This window comes from Leptomonas pyrrhocoris, assembly GCF_001293395.1.
Source record: "Leptomonas pyrrhocoris isolate H10 chromosome Unknown, whole genome shotgun sequence".
Classification (NCBI taxonomy): domain Eukaryota; phylum Euglenozoa; class Kinetoplastea; order Trypanosomatida; family Trypanosomatidae; genus Leptomonas; species Leptomonas pyrrhocoris.
Genome location: NW_015438370.1, coordinates 164612 through 187720, shown reverse-complemented (window position 1 = coordinate 187720; position 23109 = coordinate 164612). Strand labels below are relative to the sequence as shown.

At 58.8% G+C, this 23109-nt stretch overlaps 9 protein-coding genes across 13 annotated transcripts; all 9 read left to right on the top strand.

Moving 5' to 3' along the window:
* Positions 1-74: 74 nt before the first annotated feature.
* ABB37_06357 (hypothetical protein) lies at positions 75-2018 on the top strand (the record flags this gene model as incomplete). The annotated part of the gene is made up of 1 exon (XM_015804652.1): positions 75-2018. One exon carries the CDS (start codon positions 75-77, stop codon positions 2016-2018), a length of 1944 nt encoding a protein of 647 aa, XP_015656630.1.
* Positions 2019-2409: 391 nt separating this feature from the next.
* ABB37_06356 (putative phosphoglucomutase) lies at positions 2410-4280 on the top strand (the record flags this gene model as incomplete). Its single annotated transcript, XM_015804651.1, has 1 exon — positions 2410-4280. Exon 1 carries the CDS (start codon positions 2496-2498, stop codon positions 4278-4280), a length of 1785 nt encoding a protein of 594 aa, XP_015656629.1. The 5' UTR covers positions 2410-2495.
* Positions 4281-5231: 951 nt separating this feature from the next.
* ABB37_06355 (putative DNA polymerase eta) lies at positions 5232-7963 on the top strand (the record flags this gene model as incomplete). The annotated part of the gene is made up of 1 exon (XM_015804650.1): positions 5232-7963. The coding sequence occupies exon 1, from the start codon at positions 5648-5650 to the stop codon at positions 7961-7963; it is 2316 nt and encodes a 771-aa protein (XP_015656628.1). The 5' UTR covers positions 5232-5647.
* A 352-nt stretch (positions 7964-8315) lies between these two features.
* ABB37_06354 (putative DNA polymerase eta) lies at positions 8316-10994 on the top strand (the record flags this gene model as incomplete). Its single annotated transcript, XM_015804649.1, has 1 exon — positions 8316-10994. Exon 1 carries the CDS (start codon positions 8562-8564, stop codon positions 10992-10994), a length of 2433 nt encoding a protein of 810 aa, XP_015656627.1. The 5' UTR covers positions 8316-8561.
* A 407-nt stretch (positions 10995-11401) lies between these two features.
* Positions 11402-13628, top strand: ABB37_06353 (putative RNA helicase; the record flags this gene model as incomplete). The annotated part of the gene is made up of 1 exon (XM_015804648.1): positions 11402-13628. Exon 1 carries the CDS (start codon positions 11568-11570, stop codon positions 13626-13628), a length of 2061 nt encoding a protein of 686 aa, XP_015656626.1. The 5' UTR covers positions 11402-11567.
* Positions 13629-14471: 843 nt separating this feature from the next.
* On the top strand, positions 14472-16458 carry ABB37_06352 (hypothetical protein; the record flags this gene model as incomplete). The annotated part of the gene is made up of 1 exon (XM_015804647.1): positions 14472-16458. Exon 1 carries the CDS (start codon positions 14644-14646, stop codon positions 16456-16458), a length of 1815 nt encoding a protein of 604 aa, XP_015656625.1. The 5' UTR covers positions 14472-14643.
* A 464-nt stretch (positions 16459-16922) lies between these two features.
* ABB37_06351 (hypothetical protein) lies at positions 16923-18800 on the top strand (the record flags this gene model as incomplete). Of its 2 annotated transcripts, none has more annotated exons than XM_015804646.1 (1): positions 16923-18800. In XM_015804646.1, exon 1 carries the CDS (start codon positions 17376-17378, stop codon positions 18798-18800), a length of 1425 nt encoding a protein of 474 aa, XP_015656624.1. In that variant the 5' UTR covers positions 16923-17375. The 2 variants fall into 2 exon arrangements, with proteins under 2 accessions (XP_015656624.1, XP_015656623.1); XM_015804645.1 differs by having other exon boundaries at positions 17281-18800.
* A 467-nt stretch (positions 18801-19267) lies between these two features.
* ABB37_06350 (hypothetical protein) lies at positions 19268-20728 on the top strand (the record flags this gene model as incomplete). 3 transcript variants are annotated; one of them, XM_015804644.1, is made up of 1 exon in its annotated part: positions 19268-20728. In XM_015804644.1, the coding sequence occupies exon 1, from the start codon at positions 19355-19357 to the stop codon at positions 20726-20728; it is 1374 nt and encodes a 457-aa protein (XP_015656622.1). In that variant the 5' UTR covers positions 19268-19354. The 3 variants fall into 3 exon arrangements, with proteins under 3 accessions (XP_015656622.1, XP_015656621.1, XP_015656620.1); XM_015804643.1 differs by having other exon boundaries at positions 19342-20728; XM_015804642.1 differs by having other exon boundaries at positions 19345-20728.
* Positions 20729-21172: 444 nt separating this feature from the next.
* Positions 21173-22807, top strand: ABB37_06349 (putative mitochondrial hypothetical protein; the record flags this gene model as incomplete). 2 transcript variants are annotated; one of them, XM_015804641.1, is made up of 1 exon in its annotated part: positions 21173-22807. In XM_015804641.1, exon 1 carries the CDS (start codon positions 21539-21541, stop codon positions 22805-22807), a length of 1269 nt encoding a protein of 422 aa, XP_015656619.1. In that variant the 5' UTR covers positions 21173-21538. The 2 variants fall into 2 exon arrangements, with proteins under 2 accessions (XP_015656619.1, XP_015656618.1); XM_015804640.1 differs by having other exon boundaries at positions 21207-22807.
* Between the last annotated feature and the right edge of the window lie 302 nt (positions 22808-23109).

Here is a 23109-nt window from a genome sequence, read left to right as displayed (position 1 = left end):
CCCCCCCCCCCCCCCGAGCCTAGAGTCTTTTCGTTTTGCACCTCAGATGCTTATGAATATGACTTCGTGCCGACATGTCCGCCATCGCCTCCTTCGCGCTTGAGTGCGCCCGCTCCGGGCGATGGGTGCGTGGGCTGATGGCGCTGCAGGAGCACACCAACTCTACCGAGGCCGCCACTCGACACGCTTGCGTTGCCGTCGCCCAACTCGCCGCCGCGCACTCATGGGAGGCTGCGCTGTGTATTTTACGTCCCATGGACACCGTCCGGCACACACAGGAGGTGTGCAAGACGATTGATACCGTCGCCCGGCATCCGCAGCTGCCAATTGACGTCTTTGAGGACACGATAGGCGCGATGCTGCGAGCACTTGAGGAGAAGGTGAGCAGGGTGAACAACGAGACGGCTGAGATCTCACACAGTACACCATCCTTCACATCCACCATAACCCCCTCACCACCTTCCACCTCTCCATCTTTGTCATCTACTGCCCAACTGCAGCGACGCCTGTTTCTGAGCGCCACGCAGTGGTGCAGCTGGGAGACGGCGACGCGGCTGCTGTCGTCGCTGCCCTCTCCACCTCCACGTGCCTGCGCGGAGCGAGTACACGCCCTGCGTGCACTACGTCACAGTCTTCTACACGATGTTGGGTCTTTTGCCCAGTGGGCCGGGACCGAAGAAGGAAAGGGACATATCCATCACCAGAGCAAATCGACCTCGCCGTCTCCTTTACTGGATGAACCGATGTCGTCCGTGGAAGAGAAGCTACAGCAGTTAGAGGCCATCCCTGCTGGCGCACAGCACCACCGGTACTCCGCCCGCGACCGCCGTGAACTCGCGCGCCTAAGAGAGTTACAGCGGCAGGCGCTGCTGCAGCGTGCGCAGGCAGAGGAGGCGGTACTGGTACAACAGGCCTTCACTGCTGTCGCGCCTTCTGCCGTGAGTGTTTGCGCTGCTCTGCGCGCTCTCTCGCGACCACCATCTGCCACCGTTTCCACCAGTCAGAATGAATATTTAAAGCGGATGGAAACGGTGCTGTCTCTGGTGCAGGCATCTCGGCTAACGCCGGAATTGGCCTTGCTGTACGCACGTGCGGTGGGCCTCGTGTGCCCACAAAGGTGGGCCGAGGCTCTGGCAGTTTTGGACCGCGTTGAAGTTCGAAGGCAAGATACGCACAACCAGACGAGTGCTGTACTACAAAAGCAAACGAATTTATGGCTGATGAGCCGCGGTAGCTGGGAGGCTGCGTTGAGGGAGCTGCACGACTGGTCTGGCAGCTCCACTACTGGCGCCGCCACATCGATGCAGATCGCACTGGACACGGTGCGACGGACTGCTTTGCCAGCACACTTGCTCTACCGGCTGCATCCGCAGCACGCGCGGCCGTGGTATCGTCTGCCGGCACACCCGGACGAGCCGGTGGCACGTCAGATCGCCGTTGCTCTCGCGCGCGGCCTTCGACTGGATGAGGTCCAATTAAGCGCTGCCGGGAGGGAGTGGGCGGCGCAGGGGAAGTGGGAGAACGCGCTGCAGCTCTACTATCGTTTCCCGTTAAGTGAATTTCAGAAGTACGCGGCGCGCAGCTTGGTGACGGCGCGGCCGGCACTCCCAACAAACAACCCAGCTGAAAAGGCAAATAAGAGGAGTACGATGAAGCATCTGTCGACGGACGTTCGTGACACCCAGGCATTCGATGTCGTGACGGCGTTGCATCTCCTCGTACCGGAGGGCGGTATTCGGTACACGGCGACGTCTCCCTCACGCCCGGCGCCTCCGTTGGACGTGTTTCCAGCGTGTCTCCTCATCGATGCAGCGCCAGGCTGGGAAGCCGCACTGCGAGTGTTTCGCGGTTGTATCCGCAGCGGCACGAAGTGCAGCCCGCACTTGCTGAGTGCACTTCTGCACCACACCGATTTTCCACCAAAGGAGCTTTGCCAGGTGTTGGCGAGTTACCCGGCCGCGATTAACGACGGCGTGCGGCGGCGTGCCAAGGAGGTCTTTGGCGTAGAAGTGCCGTGAGAGCACGGGCAACCCCCTTTCCTTCGTCTTCACAAACACACACTGAGCACAGAAGGGAAAAGGAAAAGAAAGCGCAGGCGAAAGACACGAAGCGACACGAAATGCAATAAACCAAAGAAGAAAGCACGCTCTGTATTTTGAATGGAACATATGCTTAATCCACACACTGCCGCTTTTTTTATTCGGGAAGGAAAGCGAGCTCTTCCCACGGCGAGCAGGCAGTACAACTTGCCGAGGGAACACCAGTACCGCATGATTCTGCGTAGGTTCTTCTTTTCGTTCCTTCTTCTTTCTTCTCTCCACAAATGCAACTTCTTCTGTTCGCTGTTTATGCGATCCCGTTCATCTCCACCTGTGATGGATCACATACACATGCGCGCACACACACGCAGAGAAATAGGAGGAAGATCGACGAAAACGTTTCGTTATCATTTCAAATTATCACGTGCTTGCTTGCCTTTTGTACCGTTAGCCACCATGGAAGTCGCCACCTCGCCCTACAAGGACCAAAAGCCCGGCACATCGGGCCTGCGCCAGAAGGTCACCGTCTTTCAGCAGCCAAACTACATTGCGAACTTCGTGCAGAGCACCTTCAATGCCCTGCAGCGCCACGGCGGCGTGCCACAAGTTCTCGTAATCGGCGGTGACGGCCGTTATTATCTGCCGCAGGCGGTGCAGGTGGTTCTGAAGGTGGCAGCCGCAAATGGTGTGCGCCGGGTCTGGGTGGGACAGCACGGGATGCTGTCCACGCCGGCTGTTTCCACCATCATCCGCCGCCGTCGTGACCCGGAGGGCCGCTGTGCGACCGGTGCGTTCATCTTAACCGCCAGCCACAACCCCGGCGGCCCGAATGCAGACTTTGGCATCAAGTACAACTCCGAGAACGGCGGCCCGGCGCCCGAGAAGCTGACCGCCGACATCTTCGAAGAAACGGTGAAGATTTCGCAGGTGAAGATCGATGCTGCTCTCCCCGACGTGGACCTGAACACCGTCGGCAGCCACACCTTCCAGCCCAGCGGCATGGAGGTGGACATCATCGACAGCTTGGAGGACTACGTGTCGTACATGCAGGAGGTGTTTGACTTCGATGCCATCAAGCACCTTGTGCAGCGGCCAGACTTCAAACTGCATACGGACAGCCTGCACGGCGTCAGCGGCCCCTACGTGGAGCACATCTACCACTGCTGCCTCGGCGTGCCCAAGTCATCGCTGCGGCACACAGACGTGCTGCCCGACTTTGGTGGCCGCCACCCAGACCCAAACCTAACGTACGCGTCGGACATCGTGCATGTGATGGGGCTGTTGCCGGACGGCAGCATCAACCCAGCCATGGAAAGGTTCGACTCGATCCCCAGTTTCGGGGTGGCCTTCGACGGGGATGCGGACCGCAACATGATCCTCGGCGCGCGCTTCTTCGTCAACCCGTCCGACTCCCTCGCCGTCCTGGCAGCCAACGCGGACTGCGTGCCCTTCTTCCATAAGTCCAGTGTCGGGGGTCTGCGGGCCGTCGCGCGGTCGATGCCCACCAGCGGGGCGGTGGACCGCGTGGCCGCCGCGAAAGGGTTCACCCTCTTCGAGGTTCCCACCGGTTGGAAGTTTTTCGGCAATTTGATGGACAGCAAAGACGTGTACGGCGGCGTCGACTACAACCCTCTGCTGTGCGGCGAGGAAAGCTTCGGCACCGGCAGCAACCACATCCGTGAAAAGGACGGCGTCTGGGCCTCGCTGTTTTGGCTGTCGATTCTCGCCCAGCGCAACCACCACGCAGCCGTGACGGGAGGCGCACCGTTGATCGGCGTGCAGCAAATCGTGGAGGAGCACTGGGCCACCTACGGCCGCAATTACTACTGCCGCTACGACTACGAAGAGGTCGACGCAGAAGCTGCACACGCGGTGATGGAGAAGGTGGAGACGACGACGTCGACGGATGTGCCCGCGCTGAACGGCGTGGCCTGCAAAACGATCGACAACTTCAGCTACACCGACCCGATTGATCACTCCGTCTCGACGAAGCAGGGTGTGCGGGTTCTCTTCGACGATGGCTCCCGCTTTGTGCTGCGCCTCAGCGGGACGGGCTCCTCTGGTGCGACAATTCGGCTGTACTTGGAGCAATACATGGACCCGGAGACGGTAAAGGCGCACTTGGCGGCCAAAACACTTCCGACAGCGGGCATGGCGCTGAAGGCGTTGATTGAGATCGCGCTGAGCGTGTCGCAGATGGAGAGCTTTACCGGCCGCGAGGCGCCGACGGTGATCACATAAGCTCGACAGGGGAGAAAACGGTGAAGCTAGCAAGCGAAGACAAAAACAACGGCCGCAACAACAAATGTACCATGAAACTGGCCCGTAAAATGCGTGTGGAAACACAAAACGATAAAGAGAGCAGAGTTGAAAGTACTACCACTACCAACAAAAAATTTGTCATGGTGGTCGAGTGCATCACGGAGGAGCTTCCATTCGTAAAAAGGAAGGGAGAAAACACAAGGGGTATTTCTCGCCTTTTTTTTCTTGCTTCGCATCCGTTAGAAGAGAAACACCAGCCCAAGTGCAGTCGGCATCGACAATCTGTCCTGCGTTGAAAGGTAAAAAAAGGAAAGACATTTTTTTGTTGTTGGCAAAACGGAGCTGTGCATGTCATGACACCGACATCACCGCTGTTGTGTGTCTGTCGTTTCATTGCCAACTCCAAACGCTCTTTGAATTCTGCGATACATGCATATATATATACCGTCAACGAAGTCTTTGTGCTGTTCTTTTTTAGTCTTATTTTCCTGCCTCTCAACTCATTTTATTGACAAGAGCGCATCCCTCTTTCTCCCCCTCTTTCTTTCGTGATCCGAGTCATTTTTGTTTGTTTGCCGCGTGGCTGCCTGCCTGCGTGTGTGCAGCGCGACAGTAGCATTACTCGCGTTCTCGACTTCGTTTCTACTCGGTTTATCGCCAACAAGAACGTAAGAGTAAACAGCATTTGCGTCCCCGTTGAGTACCTTTCATGTCAGCGTTCTCGAAATGAATAATTGAGAACGCTTTTTGGCATTCGTGTTTCAGCGCCGCAGCGTGCATGAGAAGGACACATTTTTTTTTGCTGCAGCGTTTAATGACTCCATGCAAGAGCACATGACTACTACGGCGGCCTTCTTCTGTGCCCCCTTCCGATTTGTTCTTACACGACTCATAGTCTTCCTGTTTTCTGCCAATGAAAAAACTGACGAAGAGCGGACACTCTTTCCGTTTTGAGGTAGCTGCACGAGACACATCTCTACACGCAGTGGTACACATCCTTATACAAGAAATGCTATGAACTCAAAGTTCTCTGCTTAAGAATTCAACGGTTTCGCCGTCCATAGCGTGATAAAACGCGATACAATAAGCGTTTAACTCGCTCCTTCACGCATCTCACTCGCCTGAGACATGAATGCACGACTCATAACCGCAGCACATTAGATTCCTTTCCTTTTGCACACAAATACGCATACCACCACAGCAATAAAAGGAACCCACACCCACCTCTTTTGTTCTCCTGCTCATTGACAGCGTTTACTCGCGCTACAAGCGCCATTTGTGGTCTTTCATTGCATCCAACTGCATAGTTTTCTTTTCATCGGCGAGTCATAAGGTGACAGCGACGAATGAGTTCTACGTCTTCATCGGCACACCTGCATGCCGACAGCACAGGCGGCATGCGGTGCATCGCGCACCTCGACATGGACTGCTTCTACGCCCAGGTGGAGGCGGTGCGGCTCGGCGTGAACTGCCGCACCGTTCCTCTCGTTCTCTCTCAATGGGAAAGCCTCATCGCTGTCAACTACCCGGCCCGAAAATACGGTATTAAGCGCGGGCAGCACAACGCCATTGAGGCGAAACAGATGTGCCCTGACCTTGTCGTGGCCCTCTCCCCGAGCTACCGAGTGGGGGAATCAGTCAGCCAGTATCACCCGAACCCTACGCGAGACTATTACAAGATCTCGCTTGAACCCTACCGCCTCGCCAGCCGAAAGTTTTTCGCCATTATAGCTTCAGCACCGGGCGTGCAGGTGGAGAAAGGAGGCGTCGACGAGGCGTACATCGACGTGACGGAGGCGGCGCAGCGGGAGCTGGCGGCGGTGCGTGCGGCGGCCGGCGGCCCCGACGTCGCGCTGGACGCGCTGCGGGACGTGATGGAGCCATCGACGCGGTTGATCGGGGACCGGCGGGCGGAGATGCAGGCGTGGTTTGGCGAGCGGGGGACGTCGCTGGAGGCCGTCTTCGACGCGCCGATGCGTGCGCTGCTGCGTGGGGAGCGCGGGCGTGCGGTGGAGGGCAGCCGCGGGTTCTGCGTGGACGGCGACGACGGTGCCTACGCGGCGCGCTGCCTGCTGCTGTGTGCGGCGTCGCGCGTGGTGCACCGGCTGCGGCAGCGCATCTACGCGGAGCTGCACTACGACTGCTCCGCCGGCATCGCGCACAACCGCGTGCTGGCGAAGTGCATCAGTGCGACGCACAAGCCGAACCAGCAGACGCTGCTGCTGCCGGACCGCAGCGCGAGTGCTCTATTCGAGCTGCCACTGACCCGGCTGCGCGGGTTTGGCGGGAAGTTCGGTGCTGCGGTGAGCGCGGTGTGCGGCGGTGCGACGGACTGCCGTGACCTGTGGATGGTGCCGCTGCCGCAGCTGTACGCGTTGGATAGCTCCGCGTTTGCACCTGGCGATGACGACGATGGCGGCGACGACGAGGATGGCGGAGGCAGCGTCAACGCACAAAGGCCGCGACGCAGCCCCGCCCATTTCACGCAGAAGGTGCTAGGCGACGACGGTCTTGTGACGCACGACTTGTCCGTCGACGCGTATTATCGCATGCGTGGGGTAGCGGAGGACACCATTGTGAACCGCCCGCTGTCCAAGACCCTCATCGCGTCTAAAAACTTCGGCTTCCTCACCTCATCCGTCGATACGATTCAGCGGTGGGTCGTGGTGCTGTGCGGCGAGTTGTGCTCCCGCTATGACGAGTTCACAGCTCTGTACCACCTCCGCGGCCGAAACTGGAATATAAAGCTTGGAAATGAGGGCTTTCGAAGGATGGGAGGTGTGATGAACTACACGGTGGCGCTCCCGGACGTGGTACAGCCGGACATCCTTGCAGCAGTTACGAAGCGGGAGATTCAGAGTTTGTTTCGCGAGAAGGGTGGTGCCGTGTCGGCGGACTCGGTGACGCTGACGATGGGTGGCTTCGTCTCGGACAACTCTGGCGCGATGGGTCTCGTGCCGTCGCTCTCCGCCATCTCCGGAGCGAAGTCGGATCGCCAGCCACCGCGGCAGCGGACGCTTCATTCGTTCCTTCATGCTTCTTCATTGACAGCGGATGAGACGGCGACAACGAATCCATCAGGATCAGCAGCAGCGGCAACGGTGCGTGTGGCAGAGCAAATCTCTGATAGCTCTGCCGATGAAGAGGATGATGAATGGAAAGGCGAGGTAGTGATCTGCCACAGCAGCACCAGCAGCAATTTCGATCCTTTTGACGACGACGGCGCTTCTGTGCAAGACAGCGACGTCGTGTCGTTGTCACTGCCCTCTCAGCGGGTGGTCCTCGCTGCGGAGAGCTGCGTGAGTGCGGTGCAGACCGTTTCGCCACCGCCTTCCTCTGTCCGCGTTAGCCGGCCTGGTCACGTTCTCGGAGAAGTGAAAGGTGAAGCGGAGACGAAAGCTGAAGGGAAGACAGTAGAGCAGCAGACATCACTAACACCGTTTTCCACTTCGGTGAAGACGGCTTCGGAAAACACCACACACCCTCCCCTTTCTTCTTTCAAACCTTCTCCTGCGGTGGTGGTTGAAGACACTGCGGGGGTGGAGGACGGTGAGGCTTGCGTTGAAGGCGGTAGATGCGACGGCGACAGCAGTCCTGATGTGGGAGTGGAACGCGCGGCGAAACGCGCGAGGAAGGACTGTGAAACGGTCATCATCGATTAAAAGATCGGTGCTGTACTGCTGCTACTATTTTTTTAATATTTCCACTACTACGTAGTCTATGTGCTTGCGTGCTTGCGAGAGTCTTCCGGCACACACAACATAGACATTACTGAGTTTTTTGTTGAAGGGGACGAAGGGTCAACCACCGCCACGGAAGAGCGTTCTGAGCACTGTGGGCACCGTGCACACGTTTTCGCCCCCCCCCTCTCTCTCTTTCCTCTTTTTATGTGTTTGAGGATTCATTTGTTCTCGGGCACATGCGTTGTGCGACAATCTATGCTCTGTGATGTAGCCGTACTTCCCCTTCTCCCTTCTCCCTTCTCTCATTCCCCGTTTGCACCCAACGTTGTCAGGCGCCTCTACCGGCTGCACAGCTCAAACTCAGCAGCTTCTCCTCGCCGCGGTCACGGAGTGTTTGTCCCGATCAGCTCCACATGGCGGCGTAGCTGCACCTTAGCCGGTGTGTGTGCCGCATCGTTTCTCTCTCTCTCTTTCTGAGACCCTTTCTCAAAACACACTCATAGACGAGCAGCAGAAAAGAGTTCAATACACACATCTATTGTATTAACTCCCTCTATCCCTTCTGTCTGCTTCCTTCATGCCCTCCTCCCCCCCTCCCCCCATACCGCCACCGGACATGCGGTGCATCGCGCACCTCGACATGGACTGCTTCTACGCCCAGGTGGAGGCGGTGCGGCTCGGCGTGGACTGCCGGACAACACCTTTTGTTTGTGTACAGTGGGGCAGCTTCATCGCTGTCAACTACCCAGCCCGCGCCCTCGGTGTGCGACGCTTCCGGCAGACCCTCGAAGACGTCCGAAAGGAACACCCCGACTTGAAGATGGGCCACATCGCGACCTACATGATTGGGGAGCTGGAGTACGGCTACCCCGACGCACCGAGGATCAACACCCATAAGGTGTCGCTAGAGCCATACCGTCACGCGAGTCGGCTGATCTTTGCGATTCTGCGATCGGAACCAGGTGTGGTGGTGGGGAAGGCCGGCATCGACGAGGCGTACATCGACGTGACGGAGGCGGCGCAGCGGGAGCTGGCGGCGGTGCGTGCGGCGGCCGGCGGCCCCGACGTCGCGCTGGACGCGCTGCGGGACGTGATGGAGCCATCGACGCGGTTGATCGGGGACCGGCGGGCGGAGATGCAGGCGTGGTTTGGCGAGCGGGGGACGTCGCTGGAGGCCGTCTTCGACGCGCCGATGCGTGCGCTGCTGCGTGGGGAGCGCGGGCGTGCGGTGGAGGGCAGCCGCGGGTTCTGCGTGGACGGCGACGACGGTGCCTACGCGGCGCGCTGCCTGCTGCTGTGTGCGGCGTCGCGCGTGGTGCACCGGCTGCGGCAGCGCATCTACGCGGAGCTGCACTACGACTGCTCCGCCGGCATCGCGCACAACCGCGTGCTGGCGAAGTGCATCAGTGCGACGCACAAGCCGAACCAGCAGACGCTGCTGCTGCCGGACCGCAGCGCGAGTGCTCTATTCGAGCTGCCACTGACCCGGCTGCGCGGGTTTGGCGGGAAGTTCGGTGCTGCGGTGAGCGCGGTGTGCGGCGGTGCGACGGACTGCCGTGACCTGTGGATGGTGCCGCTGCCGCAGCTGTACGCGTTGGATAGCTCCGCGTTTGCACCTGGCGATGACGACGATGGCGGCGACGACGAGGATGGCGGAGGCAGCGTCGCGCATGCGCGTACAAAGCAAAGGAGGATAGACGCAACCGAACCGGATAGGGTCATCCACGGCGGTGGTGACAGGAGCCCCTCCGGCGTGGCAGAGTACACGTTTTTTCGCCTTCGCGGCGTCCACGGCGACAAGGTTGCCGATCCGGCTCTCCCGCGCTCCATGGAGGCCAGCAAGATTTTCCACCCCTCGTGCGAGTCGTGGCGGGCGGCGCGTCTGTGGATGCCGCCGCTAGCGGCTGAGCTGTGGCACCGCTTCCGCCACTACGAGTCCTGCTACTACAAAAGCGGCCGCAGCGTCGTCGTGTACTTCAGCACATACGTGACCGAGGATGAGAGGCGGCATGGGTGGCGCTCGCAGAGTTACCGTCGACACACCGCGTTGCCGGTGGAGATCGACGGGGCGGCGATGCTGGCGGAGTATGGACTGCGTGAGTTGGAGATGCTGATGCGGGACGTGACCAAGGTGGACATCGTACCTTTCAAATGGAACTGGAAGTCTTCTCGAGCACCTTCGACGGAGCACCTTGACGTGTCAACAGCGGCAACAACGGCAGCAACGGCGACATGTGAAGAAGAGCGACAGGAAGCGACGGCGCCGTACGACACGGAGGACGACAGTAAAGTGCCGATGCCGCCGCTGCGTGTGATCGGCCTCTCGATTATTGGTCTCCGCTTTCGAAGTGCAGGAGACGAAGGGGCCGAAGGACAGAATGGTGGCGCTGCGGCCGTCGAGTTGCCCCAGCGATCGTTGAAAGATATGTTTGCCGACATCTCCGCCACGCACGGCGCATCTTCAAAAGAGACGACACAGCGGAGCTCCTCGGAAGGAAGGGAGCGAAAGCGCGCGCGGCCAGCTGTTGATGACGCGCTGTCTGTGGTGGAGGTCGACAGTGGCGATGAAGCGGACGATGAGGTGTTCGACAAGGGCGAACAGAGGCCCGTCGACAGCAGCAGCGCCCACATCAACAACGACGACGAGGCGGAGAAGAAAGGTTTGGCGGACTCAAAAAGCGGCGGATGCAAATCTCACTCTTCTGGGGGTGTGGCGTCTCCTCCGTTGTTGCCACCGGCGCCAGCACCGGCACGGCGAACCCTTGAAGATTTCTTCCACCATTCTCCGTCGGCGGCGGCAATTAAGGCGAACGCGAAGTCGGCGAAGGTGACGCCGGCGGAGGAGGGGGATGGTGATGGTGCGGACACAGCTGAGGTAAATCTGATGGATCGCCACCACCACCTCTTACGCAGCTCCACGAGCGTCGTCGAGGTCAGCTCTGACGACGACGAGACGCAGGAGGGGGAGGCCACTCGGCGAGGGAAGGAGAAGCCACACGACAGCAGGTGAAGGAGACAACAACTGTACACATATCATATTAATTCGGCTTTCAGCGCTCGTGGTGTCTTGGAGTACGCTATACGCGTGCGCAGCAGTGTTTTTTTTTCTCTTCGCAGCTGCACCATGAAGCTGCAGCAAATCTAGATTGATGTACACTGACAGAAGAGAACTTCTATTTCAGATTGCGTCAGAATCTCGGGCAAGGCACCCTCCCTTTTTTTCCAATTCCGTCTGCACAAGCGACGATGCTAGTTTTCACGCCGCCAGCTCTCGTGGTTACTTCAAGCATGTTACGCTAAATGAGTTCGTGTGTCGAGCTTCAACACGTAACCCTCCTTTCCCAGTGATGTCTCCGTGTTTTATCCTTGTCTTTCTTTCCATATGCATTCTTGTGCTTGGTTGTGTGCGTCACCAAAGAACGTACCCCTAGTTCACCCACTGAGAGAAGCCAAGTCGCCTTCTCACCGCGCATCCACCTGCCCGTCACGAAGCAAATAAAAACGCGTGAGGCTCTAGTTATTGCTTCGTCTGTCACCCTCAGCCTCTCGTCACTCTCTCCGGAATAAAAAAATAGCAGAGAAAATGAGCGTCTACAGCTGGGAGACCTCTGGCAACGCCCATCGCCACAAGAAGGTCAAAAAGACCGGCATGGTGGTGCTGCACAGCGACGCCCAAGTTGACACGTCCTTCGAGCGCCTTCAGAGGGAGGTGACGGTGGAGCGGCGGCACGTCTCGCGGAAGGAGGCGCAGGAGGCCTTGGCGAACCCGCACACCGACACGGTGAAGACGGCGTTGATGACGGCGTCGACGGCGAAGGTGTTAGAGAAAACGCTGGGCTTTTCGAGCTTGCTGCCGTGCCAGGCGCAGTGCTACCGCGGCATCTTCAACGGCCGCGACGTGATCCTGCACAGCCGCACCGGCAGCGGCAAGACGCTCGCGTACGCGCTTCCGATCATCGAGCGCCACCTCCTCGTTGAGCGGCAACGTGCGACCGACGCCGCGCCCGGCCCTTTTCTTCTCATCTTTGTCTTCAGCAACGACCTGGCGATGCAGACCCGTAGTGTGCTAACAAGTATTTACGGCACGCAGAAGGGCCTGCGCATTGCCGTGGCGGGCTTCGATGACCTGCAGCCGGTTGCCACCGCCAGCGCAGACGAAGACCAGAAGAAGAAGAAACAGAAAGGTGGCAGTTCCACCTGCAACGGCGGCGCCATCGATATTTTAATCGGCACCGTTTGCACGCTGGATGAGGCGATCCGCGGGTACACGATGGCGGCGAAGGCCACGGCGGCCGAGGAGGCGGAGGCGGCGCGAGAGGCGCGTCTGCTCGGCAAGAAGCACCAGCGTTTCACGTCAGCGAAGTCAGCAGCCGCAGCAGAAGGCGAAGACGAAGACGAAGACGAGGATGACACAAACGCAGTAAACGCATCGGACAACGACGACGACGAGGAGGAGGCCACTGCGGCGTCGGTGGCCACCCGCGTAGCTGGTGTGATCTCGCCTGCCCGCGTCCGTGCGATTGTCGTGGACGAAGTCGACATGACCCTCGGCCCTCGCTTCTCCTCTCTCGGCCGCCGCATGAAAGCGTTGCTAAAGTTTATTCGTAGGGCGAACGGTGCGCTGTCGGAGGGTCTCCTGAACGACTTCCGCGCACACCACTACGTGCTGTGCGGGGCAACAATCCCAAATTGGGTGCTGAAGGCTGGGTTTCTCGGGGTGAAGAAGTACTACTACCAGCTGGTGGCTGTCGGCACGGCGAAGCTGCCGCCGCAGCTCGAGTGCTTTCACCAGCCGTGTGCGTGGGGCGACCGCGTGGCGACGGGGGTGCGTCTGCTGACCCAAAACGTGGGCTTCAACGGGCGTGTTGTGGTGTTTGGCACGACGAGGCAGATGGTGGAGCTGGAGGAGGCCCTCAAGACCGCAGCGTCGTCTAGCACTGCTGCTGCTGCCGAAGCAACGATCCACAACAGCAAGAAAAAGAAGGCGGCGGATTCGGCCTCGCTCACGTCCTCCTCCGCCCTCGTCGTGCGTGCCCTCACGACGGAAAAGGATGAGGCGGAGCGCGTGGCCGCGATGGAGGACTTTAACAGCGGTGTCGCGCAGGTTCTACTCTGCACCGACGTCGCCGCACGCGGGCTGGACTTCGTCGATGTGGACACGGTGTTGATACTGAACCTGCCGCGTTACGCCCTCGCGCCGGACACGTTCGTCCACCGCGCGGGGCGTACGGCACGTGTGGGCAAACCCGGTCGGTGCATTGTGCTGCACGACGCGACGGAGGCGTCGCTGCTCGATGCGATTGCGAAGTCGACGCACGTGGTGATGAAGGCACTACCGGATGCGGTGGCCGCCACAGCTGCGGCAGATGCTGTTGCTTCGCTTGAGAAATCAGAGGTAAAAGAGGTGATTCTCTCGATGAAGCTTGTGGTGCGCAACCCTTTCCGTTACACGAAGCCGCAGTTGAAGGTGCCCTCGGCGATGCACGTGTTGAGCGCAAATGTGGATGAGACGCTGCGGCTGCAGCTGAAGGATGTGCGTGAGGAGGACGGCAGCAACGGCGAGGTGGTACTGTTTCGTGTACCGGCCGGTCAGCTTCATGAACTGAAGCAGAAACTGTGGAAGTACACGCTGCAGGAGGCATGATCATCTGAGCACTAATTCTCACTTCACTTGCGTGATTGTGTTGTTGTAAGGCCTGCGCGTATATATATAACAAAAGGCTGTCGAGGAAGATTTGGCGGCGTAGGGGTGGACGTTTGTCTTTCTTTCTTGAAATTTGTTGTGCTGTCGTCGTGTCACCGCGCCTTTCTGTCGTTTCTCCGCCCTTGGCGTTTGTTCAGTTGGTGCTGTCTGCTCGAAGGCACGTAAGCCTGCGGAGCAACGATTGGTTTTCTAATATTACTACTGTCTTTTCTCTCTTCACGACGGCGGCTGCACGCTGTTTTCTCCCTTCATTTTTAAATTAAATTGGTTACTTTAATTCGGTTCTACGAATAAGCAGTGAAGAAACTTCCCCTTTAAGGATAAGACGCAAAAAAACGAAAACAATAACGATAAGTTATGATGTGAAAGCTCCGTTTCCCTGCTGTGCGTCTTGAGCTCCAAAGGCGATAGATGGGGATGGCGTTTGTTTTAGGGGACCGCGGAGACGATCACGACTCCGCGTGCTGAACCGGGTAAAAATCCTGGTTGCTTGGTAGTGCTTCTTAAAAATGAGAAAAAGGTTGCGCCGCTGTGAGGCGTGAAAAATGCCTTGCCTGTGCATTGTGTGTGCGCAGCTGATTATTTAATCTTTTCATGCGTCTTCTTCCTCGAAAGCACTTTGTGCGAGCCGTGTGCGCCTTCACGCAACGACGCTGCACAGTGTAGTGCTTCAGTTCTTTCTTCTTTTGGACTGCGGTGCAGCGCGTTCATCTAATTGCAGTCCCTCTCTTTGTCTTCTCGTCGTCCTGCCGTTCTAACGCCCCCTTCCTTTGATGTCTGGTAGCAGCAGAGAAAGAAAAAAAGGTTTCCATAAAGGTTTGTCCACAGCAAAGGTAAACGTATCGCATTTGACGGGCGGTTTCCTCCGGTAAAAGACGCCCGAGCTGACAGTGAAAGGAGCCATTCACACGTCTATCGCATTGCTGTTATTATCACTGTACCTCCGTCACAGTCCATGTTTGTCCCTAAGAGCCGTACCGCGGTGACGGCAGTGAGCTGGGCTGCCAGCTTGTCTCTGCGCGATGCATACCGGGCCCATGCCACCCACACGCCGTTCACCGGCGTGAGGACACACATAGCGGCACTCAAGCCGCGGACGAGTGCATCTGGGGCACTACGCACGCAGCGGTGTGCCCCGCAGCTGAGTACCGCAACGTCAACGGCCGGGGTTTACGCTGTCTCGCCCTTTTTACCTTCCTCCTCGCCGGAGCGGCGTTGCTACACCACATCGGCCACCACCACCGCCGGTTCTTCCGAAGCAGACAGCGCACCACCACAACCGACCAACAACGGTGAAGAGGAAGCGCAAGCCAAGGCGCAAAACGCGTCCGCCACGCAGGACGTGCCGGCCGCCGTGCAGCAGCGAATCAGCTCCCACAAACACGATCTGCTGCGGCTCTTTCACTACGCCGCAGAGGAGACAGCAGCGACGGTTCCGGCGGTGCGGCTGGAGGCTGCCTTTCGCCAGCAGCTTGATTTCCCAGAGCTGGCGAAGCGACAGACCCCGCCGGGTAGCCGCGTCCGGCCGGTTATCCCGCAGTCGTGGATGGCTGCCGTTTGGGATACACTGGCGCCGCACTGCTACTTCACCTCGATTGGCACCACCACCGCAACCGCCCTTCCCAGCAGTGACAGCGGCAGTGCGAAGGACAAGAGTAGCACTTCCTCTGCCGCAGCCAACACAGACGGCGTGCGCGCAGCTCATGTGTGCGTCTTCAACTGGGCAGCCGCTATGGCGCAGCTGGCCGTCTGGCTCCCTTACGAAGGCTGGTCCGAGCAACAGGTCTACACCCATCTCCGTCTGCATCACAAAGTTGTGGAGACGCATTCTCCGCTGTGGCTGCCGCGATACACCGGGGCGGACAGCCTCGCCAAATTCATCCACGACCGCTACAGCAGCCTGATCGTCGTGACGCGGTCTGCTGTGACGGGGGAGCCGATTTTCCACCGCGTCGGCCGCAACAGCGTGTCCGTGACGTGGGTGCCGGAGAGGGTTCCACAAGCATCGTCTTCTTCACCTTCGTTGAGCGCTGCTCGGCGAGGGAGTCTGGCGTGCGCTAATGTTCAACACGCCCTGCACACCCTCGGCAGGGGCCACCAGCTGCCGGTGTGGACGGATGCAGCGGAGATCGCTCCTCTCCTCTCCGTACGGTCTGGTCTTGCGTCCGCGAGCCCTGCTGCGTGGAAGACGGCGTGGCTGGAGGACGCGGAGCTGCGTGGATCTTTTCACCTCGACAGCTACGTGCGTCTGCGCGCCGCGCCTTCATCGTCGCGGTTGCTTATTATTGTCGACACCACGACATTCATGGCGGACGCTTCTGTGTCATCTTCTTCGCTGCTGCAAACCTTCGGCGAGGCGCTGCGAGGTTGTGCGAATCCTAGGTGTGGCACAGCGACGTCCGTGCGGCTGTTGACGCGCAGTGCGTCACCGGAGGCGGCGATGGAACCACTGCGGGCGATCCTGACGGATGTGCTTGGTGCCGCGGCGGTGATCGAGGATGTGGTGGTGGATGCGTTGTTGGAGCCGCAGCACGTGCTGGGTGCGTTGCTGGACGCACAGGCGGCGGCGGACAGCACGCGTAGGAATAATACTACCGGTAGTGGTAAGGGAGTCGGTGCGGTGGAAGGGGAGGCAGGGAACCCGCCGACGTGGGAGACGCAGGTTTTGGTCTTCTGCGGAGACGCGTCTCGTGCTGCGTTTGAGGAGACGCTGAAGGATGTGAAACCGGCCGGGATGGCGGTGACGCTGCACACCCTCACGTCCGACTGACACGTAAATAGCAGTTGCATTCACTGGGGCGTTGGAATAGAAGCACCGAGAACTTGTTGAGTTCGCTGTGACGGCTGCCGGAGCGCACACCTGTTAAATTTTGTTTTCTCGTGAAAGCGTGTTTTGGTAGTTACAGATTAAAAAGCGGACAAGGAGAAAGAGGAGAAGGAGAAAAGGCGAAGGGAAGGAGGGAGGGGGGGGGGGCGAGGAGGGCGTTTCAAGCTGCGTCACAGAACAGCGTCGCGCATCTCGAAAAGATCTTCCACGTAAAGATCGTTGAAGGAAGAAATGCCCGAGGTGAATAACGAGTTCGATGGTGACGTCTTAGCAGGGGGAATTCGTTAGGCTTTGCCGTGATCGTCCTTGCAACGGAAGAGCGAAGACGGGAAGCGGTAAAGGTCTTCTTGTTGTTCTCAGTTATTTCTTTCCCTTCTTTGCACTCTTCGTTTCATCTGTTCTTTTCAGATTTGCTCTACCGCCATCACCGAAGGCACAAGCTTTCTTGGCGTGTGCATACGTATGTGTACGTATGTGTGTATGTGTGTGTGTCATTGTCAGCGCCCACCCGACTGATTGAATTCCCCCCAACTGCTCTTCATAACAGACGAATAACAAGACAGCCTTTCGTATGTTGTTATCGCCTTTGTCTTTCTCCTACTTGCTCCTTTGTTCACCGCACATCCGCGATTGCGTATCACTGCTATTGAAAGAAGTTCTCTCTCGAGGCTGCGACGCACGCATGTTCTTCGTCTCATTCTTCTCCTTCCCATCAAAAAAGGAAATACCGTCTCTTTCTCCCTCCCTCCCCCTCCCATTCTTACAGTGCTCGAAGTACTTAACGGAGAACACGCACATAGCCTTTTTGTTTTTCCCCCGTAGGCATCGCGGGTGAGATAGGTGATCGAAGGGCGGCACCCATGCACGCTTTTCCATCGTCCCCTGAAGGGTGGCAGGCGTCTCCGGATCAGCCACGGCTGCCACCACCGCCTCTCCCAAACACCACGGCGAGTACCAACCTACCAATCTTTCCCGACCGTGGCTTTTCCACCTACGGGGCTTCTGTGGGCTCCGGTGCAGCGCCCGACGGTGCCAACCTGACTGCGCCCTCCTTTTATTCGAACCCCAACTGGGCGAATACAGCCACGAATTCAAGAAGTTGTGTACGGCCTCCACCGCCTTCGCTTTCTTCAAATCCCTTTGCGCCTGGTTGCCCCGCACCGCCTTTTTCTTCTCTCTACGGTGCCAGCGCTCGGCACGGAGCGCCGTTCACCGCGGCGGGTGTGTGGGACCAAAACGTAGATGAAAGCAGCTACGGCGATGCTCTAAGTGCCTTCCGCGGACATCCGCCTGCAGCTCCCCCTTCACGTTCCGCGGTCCTGTCCGCAGCGTCAGCGGGCTGCACGCAGAACGAAAACGAAGAGGAGATCGCCGATGATGAAAGGGACGACGGGAGGACCGGCGCGGAGGAGGATGAGCAGCGGCGAGGAGGCTGCTATCATCGGGGGCGGCAGCAGGAGCAACAACGACAGAGTAATAACGACGACGCTGCTTTTTTCGATGCGAGGACGACGCTACACACCCGGCTGCACCTGAATCCTCTCGTCGCGTCCGCCAATTTCGCCTCGCCCAGTTACGCTTCGACGGACCCGATTACCGCAGCTCTTGCCCGGCAGCAGCAGCAGCTCTACAACGGCGAGCCCCGCTCTCCACTGTCTCCGCGGACGCTACAGGCGCTCTGCAGTGCGTCTGCGGAGGGTCGTCAGCACAGCTTCCTCGCGCAACTCACGCCGGACGATGTGCTGGCCCCGCCACCGCTAGCGCTGACGTGGTACCCAGCAGTGCCGCCAGGCGTGACACAACACCCAAATCGTAAGCGAAGGCTGAGTGGGGAAGCGACAACGTATGCCATGGCGCGGCATGAGATCGATCGATTACAGGAGGAGGGTGAGGATGCCTGGGAGGGTGGCAACCAGCGACTAACCTCAACGGAAGAGGAGGGACAAGAAGATTCAGTGGTCAGCACAGACGTGCCGATGCTGCCGCTGCGTCGCGCTCGGTTTGATCCGACGGCAACGTCAACTGTCGCCGCCGCGACTGGAAGTACTCCCTCTTCCGCCGATTTTACGCGCATGCCGCCTGACACGACCACGGCGACTTCCAAGAACTCGGATTCCCGAAACGAACTCGCTGCCCCGGAAGGATCGAAGGAGGCGGTGAAGGCGGCGGGTGATGCTTCGACGGCAGGAGGTGCGAGGACGATCGCACACGCCGGTGCGCATCAGAAACGTGAGCGGAGTGAGCGGGTCTACGAGTACATGTCGCACGGCAGACGACTAAACTGACGCGGCGGCGCCGCGGTATCGCATCAGAAATGTGTCCGATAAAGCTGTCAGCGGATGAGGGAAGAGGGCACTGCGGAAGCGAAGACGGCTGAGGGTGCAACCCACTTCCCTACTCAGAGTTCGCCGCGTTATTTGCCGCTTTTCGACAGCGACTATATATTTGAGTTTCCTTTCAACGCCAACTGCACGAGCATGGACGGCGCGCCTCATCGAGCGAGCTTTTTTTCCCTTTCACCAGACAAGGCGCAGTATGTATATAGAAGAAGAGCCAGAGGGTGTCTTTCTGCAATTTGAGGGCAACGGCTTGACGGCTGAAGGTATTTGGCCTGCGCAGCATCGATGAGGTGCAGCCGCCTTCAAAACAGTTCATCTTCCTTCTTTTTTTCATCTTTCCATCTTCCTCTTCTCATCGTAATTATCTTTTTTGATACTCGGAAAACGCATGCCTTTCTTGGTCGCTATCACCGGTCCACACACCCGCACACACATTCATCCACCCTGTGTGGAAAACACTTCCTGCATTTAAAAAAAAAAATGCGAAGAAGGAATTAGCGATGGAGGCGTTTCAATCCGCGCTGGACGCGCTCTCGAAGGAATCGAAGGAGCAGATTCTGCTGGTGCAAGAGGCGGCTGCAGCGGCGGTGCTGCACGCACACGTCATCCCTCATCGCATTGCCGTCGCCGTCGCGCAGCGATTTACCCCAGCGCGTGTGGCGGCCGCCTACCCGGTGCTGTGCTTCATCGACGCCACCCTCGTGCGCACCTCGTCGAGCACCGCAGCTGCCGCAGCGGATCAAGCGCTGGCGGCGGTGTTAAAGGAGTTTTGGGAAATGGCGACGAGCGCGTTTGCGTCCCTTCACGATTACGGTGCGTCGCAGCCGGCCTGGCGTGATAAGTGCCTGCGGATGGTGCGTCGGTGGAGGCAGCGCAAGCTTTTGAAAGAAGAGGCGGCCGACGAGCTGCTGCGGCTGATCGAGGAGGGGGCCGTGGCAGAGGGCGATCCGTACACTGCAGACGAGGTTACTAGCGATGCGAATACTAGCAATAGTATTAGAGATGGCCCGGCTGGCGGCACGGCGGATCGCCATCTTAGCGGGAGTTCAACCGCAACCACCTCAGCTGGGCGGGCCGACCTGTCCACGCATGCGAGGCGATCGGGCGCGGCGCCGCCTGCCCCTGCCGCCATGTCCTTCACCGCGGCCCAGGCGCAGAACTTCCGTGCGACGCTGCAGGCGTGCATGTCCGCCCTCGAGAGCCTCCCGGCACCGCGCAAAGCCCTCTACCTCGACCTCGTCCACGCCCAGCACTTTCGCACCCCAACACGAACGTCCCTCCTCTTTTACGAGGAGTTGCTGGGCGAGCTGCGCAGAGAGGTCACCGCCGCCGCGTACAGCGCACACGGCGGGGTGAGTGCCGAGGCAGGCGGCGAGCGTAACGCGACGAGGAAAGACGACCACGGCGTGGATGCCGCCTCAGACGGACACGCGCGCGAAGCACTCGGTAAGCTGTTTGATCAGCTGCACGCCGGCAACGCGGAGGACCACACCAGCGCGGGCGGTCGGCCCGCCGGCGGCTCTGCCCACACCACCGCCACCACCGTCGTGCGCTACGCCAGCCCAATTTTTTCCGACATCTACGCGAAGCAGCCGTTGGGACAGCGCGGGACCGGCTTTGGTGTGCTGCAGCGCAAGGCTGAACACGGCAGCACCAGCAACGCCTTCTACACTTCGTATTACCCCAAGCCGGTGGGAAATGCGCAGCGCCCTTTTCGCATTCCGGCAACCCGCCAGATGCAGGGCGGTACAGTGCGGCTATGGTTTCCGCGACCACAGCAATGGGTGAGCACTGCGGATATGGCCGACCTTGCGCAGTACGCGAGCCGCAACGTGCTGGACAAGGATCGCAAACGAGGACGTGAGGAGGCTTAAGAAAAAAGAGAAGGAGTAAGTGCTACTGAGTGAAGACAATTTCGTGTGGGAAAGAGCATGAATGCACGCGGGCATGCCCAGCGGCTTCTCAAACTGCTTCGAATTTGTTTGCGCGCCGTTGAATTACTCGCTTGCGCTCTTTTTTTTTTCCTTTGCATCGGCAGCTGTTGGGTGTCGTTATGACAATCTTTTTGATTTCTTGGCTTATTAGACTGCTGTATGGAGGCAAGGCATCGAGAACAAAATATACTGCGATGAGACCTCTTCTCTAACCCCGATTTCGATGTCGCTGATGCCTCAACGAGGGAGTGTCGGTTCTTTTCACTTTTGAGGAAGCGGCTTCCCCTCGCCTCTGCTCCTTTGCTAATCTGCGCCATCAGCCGTGCTGCTCGCAATTCGCTCCACCTTTTTTCTTTTCTTCTCCCTTTCGTTCTCCGTAACCAAGTTGACGAGGTCGTCATCTCTTTCTCTGACAAAAGAGTTATCGAAGGGAGGAAAGAAGAAGAAGAAGCGCGAGGAGGTCTTCTACTCCCCGTCCCCTCCGTGTTCATCTGTTTCTCAGAGGAGCGACCGCTAGTGCTCTTCGTGTGCGCTTATCAGCGCTGAGGCATTGCACTCGACCCATTCCACCACCGCAACACTCCTGCGTTTTCTTTTCCTTTTTCGTTTCATTAAGAAAAGGAATCGAGCGTCATCGACATTATCGACGTCAGCCCTTTGCCTTTTCTTCTCACGGCCCGCGAGAGACGCCGATTTAACGGAGGCACACGCGGACGCTCGCTGCCAAAGAAAAGAAAAGGGGGAAAAACGATGTTCCCCACGCGGCAGCTCGGCAGAACCGTCTCCGTTGTCAACACGACAGCCGAGGGCAAGCATGCCGTAGAGGAGCTGACGGTGTACCTGCGTGCGATGAAGGCCGCGCAGCGTCGTTGGGCACGTGAGGTCGTCGCCCACGAGAGCCACGTTCGTCGGCTGATGCTGGTGGAGGAGCAGTGCCGCGAGAAGCTGAAGCAGCAGGTGCTGCGAGGCACCCGCGAACACCTGAAGTACCTCACCAACACCGACTTAATGGCCGTCTCCCAACTCGTCTCCCCGCCGACGGTGGATGCGTTTCTGGCGCATGGAATTCCTGCGCAGCAAGTCAGCGGGTTCGGCGTCTACGCGATGGGCTGCGTGGCAGCAGACGCGAATCGACTGGATGTACCGCTGCCGGTGCTGCTGGCGGACTTGTCGAGCGCCTGGGCGATTCTGCCGCCGACAAAGAAGGATGCGTTTAACGAACTGGCCGGCATTTTCCGCGCGCACGTGCCACCGCGAGTTGACCCCGTCGAAGCCCCGTCGAGGGCGATGCGCACCGCCAAGAGTCGTCGCAGCCGCACACGGACTCTCACTTCGGCAAACACGCGCACGTCGAAACTGGCAAAGCTCGCTCTTTCCGGTGCTGCTTCCAAGGCGGGAAACGGGAAGCCCGAGAAGCGCGCTGCGGCGGTTGCCGTCGTGCCTGCTCGTCATCGACTGCACGCTCGCGCCAGCAAGCAGAGCGCTCCGCGTACCAGAGGTGCAACCGCAATAGTCACGCCGCTGCTCGCCAACGGATCTCGTGAGGGTAATCGGGATGCCGCTGCTCGTGTAGAAGCCTCTCACACAGCACACAACACCCCTCCTAAACAGCGCTGTGAGAAAAAGCAAAGAAAGCAGCCTCAACCACAGAAGAAACATCTCGTGCGGATGGAAACGGACGCGATGGAGGCCTTCGCGCGTCAGCTGCCGCCGGCGGAGTACGACGCCTTCTGCATCTACGCGCAGGAAAGCCTGCACGAGATGGAGCTGGCGCTGGGCGCGTCGATCATTCCAGTAAGCAAGACGAACGGCTGCGGCAATAAAGGAGCGGCGCAGACTCCGTCAACACGCAGTGGGTGCCGGAAAAACGGGGGTGGAAAGGGTGTGGTGGTCTCGGCGCACTCGCGAACGCTGCCGCGTGGGGTGCGCCTTTTCATGAAGGAGTGGCTGCCCATCGCTGCGGAGGAATGGATACGCAAGACACGGCGACAGAAGAGCCTCTACATGATGAAGTCGTAATGCACCCTTTGTAGGCGTAAATGCATGTGCGTGTGTGCGTGTGTGCGGGTGCTGAGGTAATCGATTCACTTGAATGCACATGTATTTCAGCGGTCTCTGCCGTTGGCGTCGGGGAGAGCTCCTGCGCACACGCCTTCGTATGAGTGACTGCATAGAAGAAATAATAATAAAAAAGACTCCCCCCGGCCACTCTCCGGTGAAGAGTGTCGGCGACATAGAGAAGCGAGGTGTCAAAGAAAAGCGCCACTGACGACAATGAACGTGTTCTTACCTGGGTCATTCGTCAAGGATGCGTCGAAAGC